The sequence below is a fragment of the Sarcophilus harrisii genome, chromosome 1 (assembly GCF_902635505.1).
Source record: "Sarcophilus harrisii chromosome 1, mSarHar1.11, whole genome shotgun sequence".
NCBI classification, from domain to species: domain Eukaryota; kingdom Metazoa; phylum Chordata; class Mammalia; order Dasyuromorphia; family Dasyuridae; genus Sarcophilus; species Sarcophilus harrisii.
Window position 1 is genome coordinate 180,525,911 of NC_045426.1, and position 22,795 is coordinate 180,548,705.

At 33.9% G+C, this 22,795-nt stretch overlaps 1 protein-coding gene across 2 annotated transcripts; it reads right to left on the reverse strand.

The window, feature by feature from the left end:
* Window positions 1-22,190, reverse strand: CCNH (cyclin H). Of its 2 annotated transcripts, XM_003759856.4 has the most exons (9): window positions 21,892-22,190; window positions 18,035-18,157; window positions 15,623-15,696; window positions 15,253-15,463; window positions 13,479-13,642; window positions 9,414-9,484; window positions 3,988-4,099; window positions 2,415-2,475; window positions 1-166 (listed from the first exon to the last, which is right to left on the reverse strand). In XM_003759856.4, exons 1-9 carry the CDS (start codon window positions 22,006-22,008, stop codon window positions 128-130), a joined length of 972 nt encoding a protein of 323 aa, XP_003759904.1. In that variant the 5' UTR covers window positions 22,009-22,190; the 3' UTR covers window positions 1-127. The 2 variants fall into 2 exon arrangements, with proteins under 2 accessions (XP_003759904.1, XP_023351854.1); XM_023496086.2 differs by lacking the exon at window positions 18,035-18,157 and having other exon boundaries at window positions 21,892-22,189.
* Window positions 22,191-22,795: the final 605 nt, after the last annotated feature.

Consider the following 22,795-nt stretch of genomic DNA (forward strand, 5'->3'; position numbering starts at 1 on the left):
TTTAATGAACGGGAGTTATTTTTATTGTACAATTTTGGTCCAAGACAAACCCCATCTCTCAGTGGAAGTGATAAAACTAAAATTCACAACTTGGGAGTCAACTTTTTCAAAGTTCCAATGTAACACGTTATAAGGAATCTAGAAGATCATCATCAGTCCATTCTTCCTAAAAGGAAAAAAGAACATACTGACATTTAAGAAAGAATTTTTTTTTTTTTGGGGGGGGGGCTGCAGAATTGAGCAAACAATGGAGTTGCTGTAATCATTCAGTTTCTTATACCTTGTAATTTAAGTCATTGTCCAAAACACTAGTGAAAAATTTAAGTTCACCAATGACACCAAAATTTGAATTTAAAAGAACTTAAGTGACCTAATTGAACTTATACCTGGAAAAAAAAATCACCTCTAAACCACCTAAGAAAGGGTAGGTAATTCCACCTTTGCAGAAAAACCTCCATGCCTGAGAATCTACTACTTCCTGAAACAGTTTATTTCAGTCCTATATAGCTTAAAAGAACTTTATCATCAAACCTAAAATTACCTCTTTGCAACTTTTACCTATTTAATTGCATTTCCCACATTTTAGGGTCACCTATAAAAGGCCAAATCCATTTTCCCATGACTGCCCTTCAAATACCTAAGACAGCTAACATATTCACCCTAAGTCTTTTCCAACGTTTCACCTAAACTCCATGTGAGAGAACTCAAGGTCACTGATTATCTCCAGTAGTGTAATTGCAGTTTCCAATAATGTTCTTAAAACTGGATACCCAGAAGTTAGCACAATACTACTAACATGACAGCAGAGTGCGACCATTGCCTCTGTAGCATTATGTCTATTTTAATATATCTTCAGCCTATAGACTGAATCATGTGAACACAGAATCCATTAAGACTACTAAATTCTTTTCAGTCATACCTTTCATATTTTATACTTCTTTTTAAAAAAGAAAAAAAAATTAAGTTATACATGTAAATTAATTTTTTAACATTTCCATATGAGACATGTTGAACAACAAAAAAAAAAACAAGGAAAAAAAAGGTGAAAATAAAAGAAAAAAAATCAACCTCTTAAGACAACATATAGCTCCCTATTAAATTACATGTTTATCATGTTTAAAATGAATTCAGCTTCTCCCCATAAAAACTAGCCCTTTGCCATAATTTTCCTATTCATGATACCCATTCTCATGTTAATTCTTCCTAAGTCCAGTCTCTCCACTGCCTTATGTCCTACATCTAACTTCTTTCTGACTGTCTTTGTTACTGCTACCTTAGTAGTATGTCTCAAACATGCTCCCTCAAACCCATTTGATTATAAGCTCCTTAAGAACAGTTTACATCAATGATTACATTTACTTATCTGTAATGCCAGCTTTTAGCATAGATCTTTACATATAAAAAGAAACTAAGTGGTTTTTTGATAGTTCAAAATGAAATATAACAACTTATTAAAAGGCAGCTAGAGGACACAGTATAGAATAGCGTGGGACCTAGAGACAGGAAGAACAATTTATATCCAGCCTCAGATACTTGCTTGCTGTAATCCTAGACAAGTCTCTTTAATTTCTTACATGTCTCAGGCAATTCTAAAATTCTAAATAGCTGAACAAGTGCTCATCTGCATTTATAGGGGTTTCCTCCCTAGAATTCCCTATATCAATTAAGTTATAGATTTAGACAAAAAAAAAAAAAAAAAAAAAAAAATCATCAAAACTCAATGGCACACTATTTGGGAGAATTAGATCTATGATAAGAGTAGATCTGCATTAGCTGACTGGCACCATCTTTACAACTGATGGTCTTAAAAGAGTAGCCTATAACACTGCCCAGGTAATACAATATATGTCAGAGAAGGGACTTGAACTTTGTTCTTTCTGATTACCAGACAAGCTTTCTATACATGAGGCTGGTCATGATGTTTTTCAAAACAATCTAACAAATTCATCTCTATTTAAAAAAAAAAAAAAAAAGCAGGAATATATATAGAAGTAGTAATTTCAGCAGAGGGCAAAACAATAGTTAATGAAGCATTTTTTAAATGCAGAGAAATGCAGGATGTTTCCAAAGAAGGAGACAAGTAGCATAGGTTTGAAAGTAATAAAATGAATTTATTAAGTGCTTTTATAAAAAAGCTAGTTGTACACAGCAGTTTCATGACTTCATATAAAAACTACTTATCCTCTTTATTTTATTATAGAAATGTTCTTTCCTTCTGGGGAGTGGGGCAGTTGGGTTATTCATTAAATTCAGAATAAGAAAAATTTCAAATTAAAACATCAATAAGCACACACAGATTTTTCTATTTGCTTGCAGTTTGTTACTGACTCTTGTCTGGTTGCCAAAACCAGAGCTTGAAGAGAATTAAATAAATTTTCAGAATATCAATTCTTCTATAGAAGAAATATACTAACCTCCTCCAACTTAGATTTCTTTGAGACATACTCATCATCTTCATACCCTTTCCTTTTCTTTCTGCATTAAAGGAAAAATAAGCATAAAATTTCAGTAAAATAACAAAATTACATACATATCCACCTGCCAGAAGAAAGTTAGGAACTATATGAACACAATTACAAAACAGTTTCCACACAAATAAAGTTAGATCTGAACAAATGGAACAATATCAAGTGCTCATGGATAGGCTGAGCTAATATAACAAAAGTGACAATTCTACCTTAATTAATTGACTTATTCAGTGCTATACCAATCAAACTGCTAAGAAATTACAGAGCTAGAAAAAAATTCATCCAGAAGAACAAAAGGTCAAGAATGTCAAGGGAAGTAATGAAAATGTGTTTATGGGTAAAACATGCAATCTTTTCAGAAACAAAATAAATAAATGAATGAATAAGGTCTGGAAAGATAAAAATGAAAAAAAAATGTGCATTACCTATCAGGTTCTTTGAAGGACAGTCAATTAAATTCTTTAGGGTAAGACAACTAACATAAAAATAGGTAAGGGCAAAGTTGTTTGATCCCACTACAAAACCTATTTAAAAGGACATGTTTCACTCAATCCTACAAATACCTTTCTGGAGTGTTGTGTAACTTTCCCACAATCCCTTCTATTTTTTTCTTGCCATGAAAAAGCCAAAGAAATAAGCTACAAATTTAAACTTCTGGGATGTACAGACAATTTTTAATAACTCTGGTTATAATTACAGGTGTGTGTGTGTTTGTGTATCCATTCTGAATTTGCACCAATCCATAACTACACTATGTAAAAATTAGTCACATATTATGTGATCTGAGATTAAGTAGTAGTTCTACCTTATCAATGTAGCAAATATTCATTGCTTCTGATGTGAAGAACCCAAATAACTTCAAATTAAGTGATTAAAATTCAACAAAGAACTGTAATTAAATTGAAAGATTAACCTCTATTTTAAATTAAGAATTCCACCTAAAATATTTCATAAACATAATATGTCTGAATGCTTTCATACGATAATCTTATCATTGCCAGATCCAAACCAATCATCCACACTTACCTAGCCTTCTTCTACAGTGACAAAATGATATTTGAAAAGATTATTCATTTTGCAAAGAAGATCAAACACTAACAGCAGAATTTAAAATTCAATATCCAAATCAAGGACAGGCACTCCATTATCTCCCCAATCTTTCCACAAAAGAAAATTTTGCAGGATTTCCCTCTTCAGAAAACTATCTCTCGGCAGAAAAGCTATCAGAAATAATAGTATCTTGGTACACCTGTACTATATCTTTATTATCAAGAGTTTATATGTTGTATAGTAGTAGCCCTGTATCACAACCTTTAATGAATATAAAGATTAAAGCAAGCTTACAAACTATAAACATAGTTACATTCTGAGCCATGCATTACTAATTTACAAGAAAAAATGCATCATATAATGTTACATTTAAAGAGAGGAATGTATGCATTATAAAATGGCTGCTTCTAAGAGTTAAGTAGAAATCAAATATCTGTGTTCCTGATGAACATCCTCACAATAGACTTACACGTTTATATTAAATGCAAGTTCAGCACTGTGACACTTCTCTAGTTTCTGTTTTAGAGCAGCGACTTCCTCAGATCTTGGTGGTTCATACTTTTTTACTAAGGTTTTCATGCCTATGAAGATATGAAAGCATTTAACTTAAATAGAAGAAATCCCATTGGCAAATGTGAGAAAAATAAGAATCTTTTAAAGAAAATGACTTTCCATATTTCATGCTTTCAAAACCAAAACAAAAGCTGAAATAACATTATACTATAGACACCAAAATCCAAAAATAAATTCTCATATTTGTTAATATGTATCATAAAATGGCAATTATCATTAAATAACTATAGCATAATTAAGACTTGCAGTCGTCTATACTATACATATGCATATATAATGTATATATGCCTACATATGTACACATACTATATTTAGTGCTATTTTATAATTCTTGCATATATTAAGGGTCCAGATCTATCTCCTGAAACATTGCATTACCATGGAGAATCTATGTTCTTTGCCCCACTTCCCAATACTCATCTCATTTCCTGTTGGCACTTCTTTGATTTGAAGCTGATGCTCTAATTTATAAAGAACTCTTTTGGTTCCTTGTCTTTAGGTCATGTGTAGAGCGCAAGATGTTCTTTTCCAGCTCTACTCAAGCAATCAGCTAGAGAACTACCTTAAAGATACCTCAAAGTAGAAGCAACAGGTTCATATGTTTGTCTTTTAGCCCTATAGGTGAAGGGGTACAGAAGATTCAGAACAAAGTTCACAAAGTAAAGGAGGGAAAGGAATCAGGTGATATGAATTCTGTTCACCTCTATCATTAACTAGCTGTATGACCGTGGACATGTTACTTTTCTGGGTTGCTAATCTGTTAAAAAGGGAAATGGATAAAAATCCAGAACAAATACATATCTAATCTAAGGTCCCTTCCCCCTTTAAAAAGAATTCTAATTTATATGCTCTGTGGTTCATGTTTTAGCATAATCTAATGAATAATAACACACTATGAAGTGCCTAGTACTCTGGCAAGTCACATCAGGATTATGGGTTAAATCATAAATGGACTAATAATTACTATTCTCTGTTTCACTGCCAAAGACTGCACTTCTAACACTGGCAGGTTATTCTGGAAATGCTTTAGAGAACGAATAAAAGAGCTAAAGGATCAATGCAAACTTATTACTTTATTTGGGAAAAGAAACCGAAACCCTGCTAAGAATATGAAACACTACTATCTTCAAGCATAGAAAATAGTTCAGCATCCTAGTATAGTAGTAAACACTACACAGAGATGATAATCTGGGTTAGAGGATTCTTTTCCCCAAAGAAAGTAATTTGAATAATGAGGAGAATGTTCCTCATACTTTTAACTAATAGATGGTAATTTTATCATTAGTTAGATGATTTCTAAATGGGAGAGGGGAAGGAAAAAATTATCTAAATCTCTTAAGATTTTGTTGTGTGAGAGAACTTTTAGGCCTACAGCCAGTTCTAGTGTACCACAGAATCAACTATACATATCTATGGATTTTAAATGTAACAAACAAAATAGTCAATCTACAATCCAATATTCTCTAGGATGACAGTTTTGACCTTATGTAATTAAAAAAACAAACATTTTATTTCAAAGAATATTCTGCATTTTTACAACTTTCCATTTTAAAAATACCAATTTTTTAAATGGAGTGAAAATATAGAAATTGTAGAACAAAATTCTGTTTCCCTTCTCTCTAAAAGGAAAATATCAGTTTAATTATAAAAGTTCCCTTCCAATTTTACAAGTCATTAAATGATTCCTAAATCTACTGAATCAAAAGCATACTTCACTTTCAAAGTGAACCCTCTAGTGGTACAACTAAAGACCTACAACTTAATTGACCAATTTGTAGGTGGAAGTTCCAACCTCAAAAGTCAGTAATAAATAAAGGATAAAATGACGAATTGGTAACTTGATTTATAAACAAAATTTAAAATTAAAAACTACAATTTAATAACATTTTCATAGACACAAAGTTTGAGAGATATCAATAATAACATACTAATATTTATTTTGAACCAGTTTTGAAGTTAAAAAACTTAGATTTTCAAAAAACCTTATACTGCATTAGGTCAATCTGGTCCAATGTCTGGGAAACTTGCAAGTGAGGTTATTCAATTCTCCTGGCCAGGAGCACAGACCTGACCATCACCCTCAGACCTTTATGCTTGAACTCAAAATCTCCTCACTGACTATCATCTTTTTCCATGCTTTTTTTTTTTTTAATCATTTTCCATTTTCAATTCTTCTTAATTTATTCTTAGTTGTTACCATAATCTCTACTCTGTTCATCTGTTCATTCACATTCTAATCACCCTTTCCCTATTCCCACTGTTGGTCCTGCAATTAATCAAATTAATTTTGTATATCATCCTTAGTCTGTAGTACTTTTGCTATCTTCTCTCTATCACAAGCAGAGGGAAGAAGTCCTGTAAATGTTATTTACTGGATCCATTACAAGTTCACACTACCTACTCTCCATTAGGCCCATACTGCTGCAAGATCGAAAATATTCTTCAGTAGTTCCCTACTGTATCTAAGACAAAATGCAAACTCTAGCCTGATTTCTGAGGTCCTTCACAATATGACTTCTATCTTCACAGCTTTATTTTTGTTTGAGGCACTTTACATTCCAATTACACTATTCCTTGATCTTATCTATATGTTATATTCCTTTATTAGGGTATACAAACTTCTTGAAGGTAGGACCTATTTCTTTTATCTTTGTATGTTTGGTGCCACATGCTAGAGCATTTATGTGTTTGTTAAACGAATCAACTTGTTTTATCCCTATTATCTGTGACTATTGGTTCCACTTTGGTTTTTTTTAATCTCTCCAGTGTGCTTTGCATGTAATATTATCTATTACAGCTATCTGTCTCACTTCTAGACATTCTATGAGGATGTGATTTCCTCCTAATTCTTTAAACTTTTTAATCTCTTCCAAGGTTTAGAGGAGTTCAGTATAGAGTAAACATTTAGTAAATATTTGCTAACCCTTAAGTTCATTGAATATAAATATTTTTAACATTCATAATTTTGTAGCAGTAACTTATCAAGTCCAAAACACTTACTTTCAAAATGGGGACACAGGTTCAGAGAGGGGAACTAATTTATCCATGGTTATAAGTCTCTCAGGTGGCAAAATTGGGACTACTAGTTATGTCACATGAATCCAAGTGGGGTCATTTACTCCTTTCCTTCCACTCACACTATCTCATAATCATCTTGAGATACCCAAAGTATCTCACACAGATATAACAGGTCCTCAGTAATGCTGGATAAATAAAAAATAAAGTTTTTTGTTTCTTATCCTCCCTCAATTATTCTGTCAATATGAGTCTTTCTCCTGGGTTTAGGACTGTTAGATTTGGAGCAAGAGCTCCTTCTCAATAGAAGATGCTACTACTGATGGGCAGCTTACTGCTACCTTTTAAGGGCCTATTTGGAGAGGAATCAACAAATAAAAGGGTCTAAAATTAGCCTCATGTTTCTTAATTTGTTTCCCAATCTCTTTTCAAATAAAAAAAAATATTAGGATAAGGAAGGAATTGAGAATTATCTGAATCCAGTGACTTTCCTGTTTCCTAATAGACTTATTTTGCCCAGATTTCAACAAAGCATTTCACAAAGTCTCTCATGTTACCTTTGTGGGCAAAGTAGAAAAATGTAGGCTGGATAATAATACAATTATTATCATCTGGAAATCAGTGAACAGACAAACCCAAGTGAGCTAATGGCAGTTTATAAGACAATGTGGTAGAATATTGCAGGGATCTTTACCTTTGGTCTTATGTTATTTATCAATAAGATATTTATTAATTTGTATATGATATACAAAACTAGAAGACAGCTGATACGATGGATAACAGAAATTTAAGTTTAAGGCAATCTAGAGCACTGGGATAAAACTAATAAAATGCTATTTCACTGAGATAAAGATTAATACCTCCATTTCAGTTTTTAAAAAATCAACTTTATGGAACAGCTAGGTGGTACAGTAAATAGAGCAACATCCCTGAAGTCAGGAGGACCCGAGTTCAAATGTGGTCTCAGACACTTAACACTTCCTAGCTGTGAGACCCTGGGCAAGTCACTTAACCCCAATTACCTCAGGCAAAAAAAAAAAAAAAAAAAAAAAAAAAGGAAGAAAGAAAAAAAGAATCAACTTTACAAGTACAGATAAGGGAAGCATCTTTAGATAGTAGTTCTGAAAAAAAGAGATTTCAGGGAATGGAAAGTTCAATTATGAACTCTAAGTGTGACATGGCAGTCAAAAACTAAATGAGATTTTAATATGAGGTCCTTTTGGCCAATGGCAGTTTCATTTTTGTCTTTGTAGTTCTGGCATTGAGCACAATGCCTGGCAGAACATAGAGTCTTGAAAAATGCTTACTGAATGATCATGCATTATTAAAAGATAAAAGTATTTAGAATGAAGTATAGTCCTACTCTATGCTGCCCTGCTTAGACTTAAATATGTGTTTGATTCCAAGGGCCAAATTTTAGGAAGCATATTGTTCTTGGAGGAGATTATGCTATGGAAGGATGGTAAATCCAGGAAAGAGAAAATATAAATAGGTGCCTTCAAGTATTTATCAGAGAATTTTAGAAAGGATAGCAGTAGTCATCTAATCCAATCAATATCTGAAAACAAATGTCTAAAACAACCTAACATCAGGTCACATGTTCTTTGCTGAAATGCCTCCAGTGAAGGGAAGCCCACCACCTCCCAAGGCAGGCTTATTCCATTCCTTAATAGTTCTGATTCCTAGAAAATCTTTCCTTTTATTAATTTTAAATCTGCCTTATTGCAATTTTCACTCAGAAAATCCTGGTTCTAGCCCCTGGAGTCCAACAGAACATACAAAGAATCTTCAAATACTTGAACACAGGCTACTGGGTCTTCTCTTCTCAAACGACCCAGACTTGCACCATCCTAGCTTCCCTGCTTGGGAAATTCTCTACTTTATTAATGCCTTTCCCAAACTACAATATCATTAGGTACTGAAGACAATGCTCCAAATCTGATTTGATTAGAATAGAAAAAGTTCATCTCCTCACTCCTGAAAGCTCAGCCTTTTAATTCAGTTCAAGGGAGCATTAGATGACTGCCACCTGATACTGTTGACTGGTAAACTGCTCAGAAACAACAGTCACATAAACAGTACAGAACAAGTTGCATTTGAGTTGAAAAAACTGATTTCACAAATATAAGACTCAACATTTAAAATTTTTATAAAACTTGGTTTCATTATATTAAATTCAGTCCCAATATTCTACTATGTCAAAATCTTTTTGAAGCCTGTATAGTATGACAGCTTAATCTTTTTGATGTCATCTGCAAATTAATGTAAAAGATAACAAGTATTTCCTTAAAAAGCTTCATTACTTACATTTCATTGTCTCTAATAACTGTGACAAACAGGTCCGATTCTCTTTCAGCATAAGACTTTCTGATAAATAACTAAAAAAAAGGGGAAAAGGTAAAATTACAAACTATTTTATTAATACTTTGCAGCTATTATTTAATAGAATACATATATGTGAGAGGTAAAATCTTCTGTCAATCATGACAGGCAAATGTACTACTATCCTATACTAATTTTAATTATGCTATGATATTTGAAATATCAGAAAACTAATATCGCATTATCTCCTAATATCTCAAAGATTTATTGCAATTGTAACACAGAAATCAATTTTGGTTCTTTGCAAAAAAAAAAAAAAAAAAAAAAAAAATTGCAACTTTATTAAAATTGCCAAAATATTAGAACTAGAAATAAAATGCATCAGGATTATCATGGACATAAGATTTTCTGATAATAGACTGTCACTTCATCAGTGTGGAGGAAAATTCCTAGTATGTAAATTCTCTCCACTAATGCAGACTAGCAATCTGTATGATATTCAATCTTAGAAAGTTGTTTTGAACAAAGAGACGTGACTTGTCCAGAACCATGTTACTAATTTTTATCAGTAGCCAGACTTGGACAATGCTTTCTGAAACCAGGGTTAGGTCTCTATCTATTACTTTACCAAAAGAAGAATTTAATTGTTAATTGTTTAAAATCATTTTTACATTTTATAACTCATAAAAGGAAAAAAAAGTGGAACAATAAAGATATTAGATTTTGTCCTTCATTTTTTCCTCTTTAATATTCCTACTTAAGAATATTCATTCACCCAATGAAAACTTACTATCATATAGATGAATATTACATACATACATTACACATGTCAGTGACCAGAAACATTGTTTTACCTTGACATCCAAGGCTAAAGGAATCTTCTGTTAATAATATGAAGATATTAAAACACTTATTTAACATAATCTCAGTTGGAATTTAATTTTTTTCTACTTAAAAATAAACTAATTAGAATTTCTAATGCTTTACAATTAAACATTAGTTGGGAATTTTAAAAAATTATCAAGTTGTAGTTTATAAAGATAAAAATTTAAAGCACAATTTTAAGTGGGAAAAGTCTTAAGAAAACAGACTAATAAAGAATATAAATGGAGACCCAAACAATGCAACAGGGAAGAATGGGAGAAAAAAATGAAGTAAAAAAAGGACTAGCAGCATGAATAGATGATAGAAAATAATAGAAGAAAAACAAAGTATAAAGGAAAGAAATGATGAAGAGTAACTAGAACCTTTTTGTTACTTAATTTTACTCATAAACTTTATAATTTTTTTTTAAGTTCTACCATACTTTGCTTGGATATTTAAAAAAAATCATAACTATTTTCCTTTTGAATTTTACATGGCAGTGAATAGCAGAATTGAACATTCAGATATTCCTCAATTTTATGATTTGATTACTTGAAATATGGAACGTGTTATCCTGTAGAAGCAGCATAAAACCAATATCTTACACTTGTGTGTATATATGTATTTATGTACACACACATACAACTAAGTTCAAAATGGATATATGATTTAAATATTAAAGCTATTACCATAAAAAAATTAAAGAGAATCACATCAAGTATCTCTAATATTTTGGTAAGAGTTCTTGACCAAATGACAAAAGTAATCACAAAAGATAAAAATAGATAATTTTAATTACTGAAAATGGAAAAGCTGTAGAAACAAAATGAAAGTGACTAGAATAAAAAGAAACAGTTGAAGCAGTTAGGTGGGACAGTGGTTAGAGCATCAGCCTTCAAGTCAGGAGGACCTGAGTTCAAATCTGATCTCAGACACTTAACCCTTCCTAGCTGTGTGACCCTGGGCAAGTCACTTAACCCCAATTGCCTCAGCAAAAAACAAAACAAAACAAAAAAACCAGTTAATTGGGGGAGGGAAGAATTTTGATAAAGAGTTTGAGATTAAAATACATCAGCACCAAACGCAAAAATATAAGACTAAGAAACATTGCCCGAGGAATAAGTGGTCAAAAAATATGAAGTTTTCAAAAGAATTGAAAATCAACAACCATATGAACTATTGTTTTAAATTCCTAACCATAATGCAAATTAATACAACATACAGATTTGACATCTCTTATCCAGCAAGTATGATGTAAAGCGGAAACAGTCAATACTTTAAAGACTGCAGAAAGACAGTTACAAGATCTATGAACTTGTCTAACCATCTTGCAAAGTAATTTGCAATTAGGTGAAGGTAAGGATCACACAGATAGATATATACCTGAAGGAGGTCAAAGACAGATATAAAGGTGTTATGGGCCAGAACTCTGAAACAAGAATTCTTAAAAGATGTTTTAAGTCAGTGGAATTGATGAGACAATGGTTATCTAGTTTAGCATGGTGATTAATAGTTCTCTAAGTTCAGTATGATTGATTTAATCTTACAACAAATAATGGTTTCCTAGTGATATAATGATGGGAGTGCACATAAGCTGGGAGCCTCAGCCAGATTCATTCAGAGGTAGGAAGACAAGGGGACTGGAAGCTGAAGTACAAGCCCTTGGACTCAGATTCATTCATATTATCTCACACCCTGTAGGGGCAGGCCTATCCTCCTGCATTTTCTCCACTGAAACCAAGTTCTGTCTGAAGGCCCGGAGAAAGTTAGCTGAGCACCAGGCAAAGAGACAATAAAGACTTCGGGACTTTAACACCTGGCTATTCTTGTGGTGATTACTGAAGTGAAAAGAAGGTTGCCCCAAAGACATCCAGAAAACCAAACAAGAACATTACATAAAGGTCCCATATATACCAAAATATTTATAGGGGCATTTACTATATACTGGCAAAGAAATGAAAACAAAATAGTTTCCTGATTGGGAAATGGCTAAAGCACAAAAAATAATATTATTTTACTAAACTATTACCGTAAGAAATGATGGATAAGAATTCAGAGCTGCAGAGGAAGATATGAACTGGTAAGTAATTGTAAGATAAGCAGAACCAGGAAAAACATTATATACAATTTTCATAGCAATGTCAATAGAATCACCAAAAATTTAAAACAAAACCATGAAACTGAATGCTGTGTAATTAGGATGAACACATTTGTCCTTGGAAAAAAATTTTTTAAAATATACTTTCCTTCCTTCTTTGCAGAGGAGTGGGAATGCTAAAAGTAGAACATGCAAATATTATTACAATTAGTCAGCTTTGCTCAAACTCCCATCAATTCACTTTATACTTTCTTATTCTCAAATTAATAATATATTAATATAATTACAATAATAATAGTTAGCATTTATAAAGTACCTACTAAGTGCCAGGTATTGTTTTCTTTACAATTATTATTCTCTTTTGAGCTTCAAAACAAACCAGGGGAGACATATGCTATTATTATTCTACTTTCACTAATGAGTAAACAGAGGAACACAGAGATTAAGTGTCTTGCCTAGAGTTATATAGCCATTAAGCTCTAAAATAGAAATCAGGTCCTATGGACTCAGCCCTCAATACACTGTGCCTCCCAGCTGCCTCTACATAATCCACCTAATATGGGTACCATCTATACATACTGTGCCTCTCCTAACACTCTAAATCAGGGTTAGGGACCTTTTTTTTTTCTGATAAGGGCCATTTGGATGTTATCCTTATCAACTTACAGAACTCAAGGAGTGGGAGGTTATTGTATCAAGCTTTTGCTCATTATTGCCTGTGGTTGCTTTATACAGCTCAGGCAGGACATTTCCCACCCCTGCTCAAGATAACAGTGAAATAAATTTCTATATATGCCATATCATAGAGCTATGAAAGGTTTTGAAGAATCATATTGTTCATATCAACCTTTAGGAAGAAATGAATTATTTTGGATGAAAAAAATATTTATTTTTAAAGAAATTTGAAAAAAGATTCAATTATTTAATAGTGTGTTCTACTTTTTAAAAAATTTCTATTGCTAAATCAACCCTTAAATTCAGACACAAACTGATACATTATAAAACAGCACTTTATTAAAAAACAGGGTCTCTATCAGTGGTAAATAAAACGTCAAATGATGTAACTAAAACATAAAATGAAATTATACCTTTCCATGTTAATTCCAGCTCTGGAGGCACTGGATAAAATGGTAGTCAGAGCAATCTGTGAAGGTGTATATAAAAGATAAGCATCTGTCAAAGCAATTCTATTAAGAAAATCATCAGCTGTTTTCCTTAAAATTTCTGGATTCTCCAGGACTGGGTAACGAGTCTTTAAAAAAAGAAAAAGAACAGGAATTAAACAGTTTGTTTTAAATCATATTAAAAGGAAAATATTTGTTAAAGAAATATTTCTTGTGTTTAATAAGAAATTTAATATATTTCCCATGTAAAACTGTATGTCCTCTTAGAAAATGGCAAAGCACAAATCAATCTGTAAATGTTTTAGCAGTTTGCCAGCTTCCTACACTATTATTCCCTAAGGCAGAAAAAAAAGGGCTAATATGTAATACTTGCAAAATATTTTATTTAGAACAGATGAATTATCTGAGAGATTGGCTTGTTCTGAAAAAGATACTTTGAGGAGGATGCCTTCTGAAAAGTGGATGTTATGCTGGCCACTAGGGAAAGTGCCAGGCAGATGCAAAATAATTTGATCCTTTACTTCCAATTACCCTTCCCTTGTGTCACATTAAAAGGAATGAATAGGTAAAAGCCACTAAGGCAGGATAATACCACCTAAGGTACTGATAAAGTTCTTTCTGTGCTACAACTCGTTTCCTACTTCACACAATAAACAAGAGTACCATGACATATAAAATACATATTAATGTATTCACATATAAATAATGGTATAAGGTTTGCAAAGTATTTTATAGAAATTATGTCATTTGATCCTCAAAAAAAAAAAAAAAAAAAAAAAAAACCCAAAAGGAGGTCCTATTATTACTATCATTTGGTTCAGAGATGAGGTTATCTGCTCAAGGTCACACAAAGAATAATTATTAGAGGAAAGATATGAATCTATGTTTTCCTGACTATATTCCTCTATCTCCTCTGACAACAACTCACGTTAAGTGAGTAACTGAATGAGGCTAATGATGTTCCTATCATCACTACAATTAATCTTGGGTTGATGAAGACTTGCCAATTCTCCCCAAATGCCAACAAAAGCCCCTTTCAAGAAATCCAAAGAAGATGTACACAACTATCACGGTCAATTTATAACTCCCAAACTCCCTTTGATATGAATACTAAAACTTAGTTTGCTCTCAAGAAACCAGAGCACTAACAAGATTTCTGCTTTCAGGGAGTAGCTATCAAAGTAGAACACCTGAAGAACAGAAGAATCTCTCTTACATTTCAATAGAGTAAGGTGAGGCACTAAGGTGAGCTATTGCTTGGTGAATCAGAACTCATTAAGGCCTTTGCTAATTCCTTTTCAATAATTTAAAGGTGCCTCCTGTTGAAATGTTCTATTAGTAATAGAAAAATGGTAATTAGCCAAATCATCATGTAATTTATTGAAAAGTTAAAAGCTTATTTGAGGTCCTTAACTTTTTAAAGTACAAAACAACCCATGATATGATATCAGGAAATTCTTTTTTTAAATGTGGTTATTTAATATGGCAAGATTCTTCTAATTACTTGATGAAAGGTTCTTCTAATATTACTCAATATATAAACTTAGAAGGGTTGAAATAGACCCAATGTAAGGATTCTAAACTAAAGAGACTCTCATTTGTATAAACCTCAAGTTACCCTAATTAAGTGATACTGATGCTTATATACTTTTAACTACATGATAAGCTTAAGAGTTTTAAATACTATCTTTCCACATTAAGTACCATTCGACAGACAAAACACTATTAATTTACTTACCTTCAAGTCAATGAGAAAACCCTCAAATGGCCGATAAGGATTGTGGACAATAAGGTGGAAATTAAGCTGCTGAATAAGTAAGAGTTCATATTCCAAAATTTGTTCAAGTGCTTTTTCCTGTCCAAGTGGGCTCTCCCGAAGATTTCCAACAAATTGTGCACTAGACACATTGAATTCATCTACTTTGCATGCCAAAAATGCACAAGTGAGCCTATGAGGAAAAAAAAAATTCCACCCATATAAACTTTTAAAAGTTTGGTTGGAAAATTCAATCTCTCCTGTATGACTGGATTTTACATTAAAAAACTTTTTCCTAAATTAAAAAAATCAACTAGACAAAGATATCTAAAGTGCTATGTTTATGACTTACATTATTATCCGAGGATGATATTCCATTACTGAGTTATTGAGGTAAAAACGCTTGAAGTACATGCATGCTGTACCCTAAGTTAAAGAAAATATTTATTATAAACAGTCATATACAACTAAATTATCCTTTTTAATAAAACATCACAAATTGGCTGTTTTTGATCAGTACAAATGGAATTATTTGGAATTCAAGCAGCATCAAAACAACAAAAATCTCTGAAAAAAACAAAAAATTCTATAACCAATAACTGGCTCTTTTAAAATATATAGTCAAAAAAGTATACATGAATTTAAACAATTCACAGCCTTTTTCTTATTCTTACTACATACCTATTATTTTAATAACATGACTTATTGGATAGAGTACTAAGCCTAGAGTCAGGAAGACCAGAGTTAAAATCCAGTCTTAGATCCTTATTAGTTGTGTGATCTTGGGGCAAGTCACTCGACCTGCTTGCCTTAATTTACTGGAGAAGAAAATGGCAAAGCACTCCATTATCTTCGCCAAGAAAGCCCCACAGACAGTACTGACGTGCTATAATCCATGGGATCACAAAGATTTGGACAGAACAGAACTGAACGACTGAATACCACCACCATTACTACTCCCCAAATGTATAATAAAGAATAATCCAGAAACACATTAATCATCATAAGATCTACATATACATATATATGTTCTTATTACTTATCTTTTACTCTTTATAAATATTAACTGAACAATATTCATATGTCAGCTCATTTGCTAACATTTTATAGCTATAAGGGGAAAAACATCCTTTAAGCCCTAGGCATACTACTGAGATAAAATTTCCATTGGTATTCATTCAAAACTAAAAGGATCAAATGAGATAATGTATATAAAATACTTTGAAAACCTTAAAGCACTATGTCAACTATCCTCTCATCCTTATCCTCAATAATAACAAAAATACCATAAAGGCAACATGCAAAATTCCAAAATGGAAGATCTTTTTTAAAGACAGAATTTATAGTAATATTGAAGCCAAAGTCAAATTTAAGCTGGATATTAAGGAAAACCATCCAATGAACTACAGCTATACAAAAATAGAATGAACTTTATATTAAGATTATATTCCATTATCATTGGAAGTCTTCAAACAAAGATAGGATGGCCACCTGTTAAAGACATTGTTGAGGAGGGGTATTTCAAGCACTAGATAGATTCAGAGATCCTATTCAATTCAAATAAATTACTAAATTCAATATATTATACTTATACACTTGAAAGATCAGTTGTACCCATATCCACTTTCCCAAAATCTATGTTGTCATCAAATCTAAAAAAAAAGGGTAAATCTCTCTAGGTCCTTACTATCTGAAGAATTTACATCTTCTCAGTAAGATTATTTACGTATCATGCTTCTAATTACTTGACTTACATGCAGAGAGAGCACTGAGAAGAGTACTATGGATAGTATATTAAGCAAACCATTCACTACTTTCAAGGCAAAAGAGACATCTAGATCTCAAGACAGCTAAAAAGACTGCTATAAATTTCTCTGATCCAGAACTTCTAAATACTTATGCTTTGTACGTTCTGAAGAAATACACATTGTTCATAAAAGAGATAAAATATTAGGAATGCTATCGTTTTCAATGGGCTTCATGGTTTCAATGTGCCTAAGTTTCTCCATCTGAAAAGCATAGTACTTTCTATTAGGTTCAACCTGTTAGACCAGTCATCATCTGGAAGAAGGTATTAAGGAGTTCTCAACTGACAAAGACAAATATATTAATTAATCAACAAACATGCATTAATCACCTACTATGCAGGGTACTATGTTGGGTAACATAGTTTTTCAAACTTCAAAGAGTCAATATTCTATTGGGGAAAATACAAGATATTAAAAAAAATTAAGTATGAGGTAATTTAAAAAAAATTACCTCATTAAAAAAAAATTGGTAGAAGAGGGAAGGAGAAAAATGGAACAGGAAAAGCTATGATCTGATTACAAGAAGGAACAAAAATCACCCGAATGAGTTGTAAATAAGTAGGGGTTATTTTCCATAAATATATGCTAAGTATGAGATAGTATCAGAGGATTGTAGCTTTCAAAAGATGAATGAGAAGCAGAGAAACAGTCTGGATCAGGCAAAAAAAAAAAAAACTTCTAATATTGAGAAAAAAAGAATTCAAGTTTAATGAAGAGTTTGAATATCAATTTGAATATCAATTGAAAGTCAATTTATTGGTAATCTTGTCTGTTATGGAAGAGCACAAGAATAATATCAACATTGATTATATGCATATGTGTAAATGGTACTTTGTATAAATAGTGAGCAAAGAATATAATATTCATTTCGAAAAAGTTGAATTGGGATAATTCAGAGTTTAGGAACTAAGTTTGTTTCTCTGCATTATTGTTCACTCACCCTATCCATGACTTACCACAACAGACCGTGGCATTGTAGGCTTAAATATGGAGCAGAAGTCTAATAGTCTTTTCTCATAATATTTGCAGATTATCAATTCTTCCTGAGGTTCAAGAAATACTGGATCATTTGCCATAACCTTTAAGAAAAAAGTTATCAAATCACTTCACTCAATTATTGAAACTTTGCACACACCCCAATGAAATAGAAGCATAATGCCTAATCCCTTTCTCCTTCACAACAAATTTTGCTAGTAAGCAGAAAGAGAAAGATATATAGTATAGACGAAAGCTCTAGATATGAAGTCTTAGTATAAACTAGACAAGATTAGAACTAGAAAGGATCTTAAGAAGCCACTGAATTATCTATTATAAATATCCAAATTAACTTTTATAAAGTTCATGTGAAGATGCCATCCAAAGAATTGATAAATAACAGGTGTATAGAATAATTTTACACATATATACCTAATTTATGTCTAATGATAGCCATTAGAGTGAAGAAATGGGAGCAAGGAAATTTCAAAAAATAAAAAGAAATTTACATAAGATCTTTGCTGTATATTTGAAAAGAATAGCAAGTTGTGCACAACACATTTGCAATTCCATGTACAAGCGTCTTTTTTAGTGTACTACATCATAAAAATGCCTATTTTATTCCATTATTTAAAAATAAATTCAATATATTATAGTTATATGCTTGAAAGATCATGTGTGCTCATTCCCACTTCTCATTTTCCACAAGTATTTAATGAAGCATTTTAATCCACGTCTTCCTATCTAGTGTCCTAACCACTACCTTAATCGGTTCCAATGCATATGTACACAGAAAATGACTAGATCTATATATGCAGTCCTAGTGTTTTAGTAGAGTTCCAGATCTGAATCATGTGTCCATTGAACATTTTAACACAATCATGTCCAAAACGTATAAGCTTTTTCCCAACTTCTATGAAGAACACTATCATCCTTTCAGCTTATCATGTTCACAACTTCAATGCTATCCTCATCTCTCTTACCCATTCCATTTGGTAACTCTTGTGAGAGATGAGGATCTAAACTAATGTTGGTAGTTGTGTGAATACAGAAAAGGGGTTGGATGGAAGAGATGTAGAGGCAGAAACATCAAGCTTTGACAACTGATTAGATATATGGGGTAAGCAAAAACGGGATGTCAAAGATAAAGTAGACATTAAAAACCTGGGGGACTGGGAGGATAAATTGTGCCTTTGACAGAAATGAAGAAACTGGGAAGAAGGAAGAGTTGATGAGTTCTGTTTTAGACATGCTAAGTTTGCTTTGCCACCAGTATATCCAGTTTGAAATGGCCCAGTAACTGGCAATTCATGTCTGGACTGGGGGGAGATTAAGGAGAAACAATCTAGGCGGAGAGGACATTGTTAACTATGTCAGATACAGAACACAGGATGAGGAATAGAACTCTGAAAAGACCACATCAGATTTGGCAACTATAAGATCATCAGCAAATATGGAGAGAACAGTTTCAGTTGAGTGATGAAGTTTGAAACCAGATTACAAAAGGCTCAATAGTTCAGAAGCAACAAATGCACATATCTTTTGCATGAAGCTTTCCCTGAGAAATGGAGGATTCTAGACAATAACCTGAAGTGATGGCAGAATCTAGTATTTTTAAAGGAGATACATTTGAAAGCAATAAATAAGGAAAGACTGAAGAAGGGGAAAGAGATTAAGGATGACAGAAGATGTCAATCTAATGAAAGGGATAGGATTGAGAACACATGTATTAGTGAGATTAGCTTTGACAAGGCAAAAACCCCCACTTCTGTCAGATGCTAAGGGAAGGAGGACAGAGTGGAAAATGTCCTCAGAAAAGGGAGTTCATGTCAAATAGCTGTGCAATTTTTTCAGCTTCTATGGGTGTTGGAATCTTTACTAAAGTGTTAAGACATTTCTTTACAAAGTGTTAAAGACATTGGAGTTAATTTAATCTTAGAAAGAATTATTTTGGGCCAGAACTTGAAACAAGATACTAAGTGGAACTGATTGAACAATGCTTGTGTTCACACCTTTAGAGAGCTCAAGTATCTAAGTACTCAATGAGTTCAGGGCTGGTATGAGAGCTGAATTCACACCTTCCTTAGGACCAGAGAGCACTCTGGGAGATAACCCAGAATCCCTCTCCCTCCAGAAGGTGGAGTTAACCTTTGGGAGATCACATAAATGAAGGAAACTCTTGGAGAGAAGGAGAAGAATTTCTCCGGAACATCAACAGGGCTCTGAGAAAGAACACTCTGGAAGAAAAGACTACTCGCCACAGAGATTGAGAAGCCACGAGTCGGAGCTGACTGGAGGCTGAAGAAAGCAGAGGCAAGAGCCAAGCACAAAACTACAAGATCTCTTGGAGCCAGGAAAAACACCAACATATGGGGAACAGGATAGTCAATTAGGAAAGACTAAAATGACTGCTCTGGGTCAGTGAAGGTTCAGTGGAAGCTGGATAACCTGAATTTGTAATAGTCCCCAGAAGAGTTGCAAAGACTTTCTCCAGCTGAGTCAGCACTTGTTGAGTAGAAGCAAAAGTAAAATGGTGAAGGAAATCCAGAGATAAATGGCAATAGTAATAACGAGTAAGGCATTCTAATGCAGAAGAGACTGGAGTAGAAAAATCAAATTACTGGATATGGTTTGAGAAAATTCTGAGGGACTAGAGAGTTTGATGAAAGCAAAGAATAAATTTTGAATGGGTGAGGCCTATGAAAGATAGAATGATAGGTGAGTATGATCAGAGAGGAAGGAAAGATTTTTCAATAAGGTAAGTGGAATACTTCTGAGTAACAGTGAAATTGACAGTGACCATCCCTATACATGTCTGACATGAATGGAAGGAGACGCTAAGATTGATTACAATTTACTCCCCATCAAGAATTCACAGTCCAGCCATATTGGTCATCATTTTGCTGTTTCTCTTTGTCTTTATATTGGCTGGTTGCCCATGTCTGGAATGCTTTCCCTTACTTCTGCATCTTGAATCCTCTTGTTTCCTTACGCCACCTCATCTATTTAGAATGTCTTTCCTGGCCCTCCTTCTCCTCAAGATTACTTTTTGTGCAAGACCATATAATGCATTCTCCCCTGGTGCGATGGTTGTCACAGAAACTACTTAATAAATACTTGAGAATTAATTCCTGCCGTCCTAAAACCAAACTAGACAAGGTAATGAATTCCCAGGCTGAGGCAACCCATGATCTACTCTTGCGGAGTAGACAAATTCCACGATATGGCATGAATTTCAAGTCATGGTACGTCTAGTGCAGAATTTTCTCATTGCCAATTTAAAAAGCGTAATATATATAAAAAAAAAAAAAATCCCAGCGTAATATGAAAAAAAAAAAAAACCCTCCCAGCGTAATATGAAAAAAAAAAAAAAAAAAACCTAACATTCCAGAAAATTAAATATTGGCCCCTGAATCTGGAAGGGGATGGGAATTCCAATTGCAAAAAGTGTAAACTCTGTGACCCGAACGAGTCATTTAACCCCTCCTCGAGTGGGGTTGGGGCTTGCCAGCTCTTAAGACTCAAAAATAATAATAGCATTATTTCTATAGCACTTTAATGTGCTCCAAGTGTCGCGCAAATGTCTTAGTCGATCTTCACATCAATCGTGGGAGAGAAGAAAGACTGTTATTTTCATTTTCCAGACGGGGAACCGAGGCGCATAGGTGGTAAACAACTTGCCCAGAGTCACAGAGTTGGCTAAAGCTCTGAGCTCGAATCTGAAACTCGGGTCTTGGCGACGGGACTGAGGGCTCCAAACGCTTCACAAGAGACCGATGGACGAGAACGGAGCGATCTCGGCCAGCGCCGCCGCGGTCGCCGGGGGGCTCTCACTAACCTTCCCGTTCGCCACCACTTTGCACTTGAACTTGCGGTTGGCGTCGGCGCGGAGACGCCCCAGCTGCTCCTCGCTGGAGAACGTCCAGTGTCGTTTCTGGCTGCTGTTGTGATACATCCCGGAAAGCAGCGGAGGGAAGGGGATGCCGGGACGTCGGGAAGGGGATGCCGGGACGTCGGGAAGGGGATGCCGGGACGTCCGGAAGGGCACCGGCAAAAAGCAACCACACACTGCCGCTCCAACCCCGGCGAGCGGAGGAAACTAACTAAGCCCTCGCGAGACTCGGCTTCCCAAGGAGATCACGCTCCGCCTCTCCTCGAACGCCGACGGGCCGACGTCACGGTGCTGACGTCGTGCGCAGAGCAGGGGCGGGAGTCGAATCTATCATTTCCCTTATCACCAATGGCTAACTCGCTCCACACAGGTAGTAGGGCGCTCTCCCGTGACGTCATACGCTGATTTGTGGCCTCGACGCGGTGACGCAGCTGCGCCCGGGGCTCCGAACCGGCCGGCCAATCGCCATCTCCTGACCGACATTCCCATCCCCCACCCCCACCCCCCACTCCGTGCGCCTGCGCACTTCCCCATCGCCTCCCTTCCATTCTCCCGTTTTTTTTCTCTAGTCTTAACTTTCAAACTCAGGTCTCTTCCAACTCTGTCATTAATTGCTTATTGAATGTATTAATAACGGCCATGAAAGTTAATATTGTATAAATTATTCTGTTTATGCTCACTTTGCTTTTAAAAAAAATAAAAATAAAAAGAGCATAAACAGAATAATTTACTAATTAATAATTACTTAGGTATAGTAGAGCTGGGCTTATCTAATGTTAAAAACGGAATGAAATGAATCATTTTGGCTCATTTAATAGTTCATGCAAAAAGCTTTACTTAACTATATCAG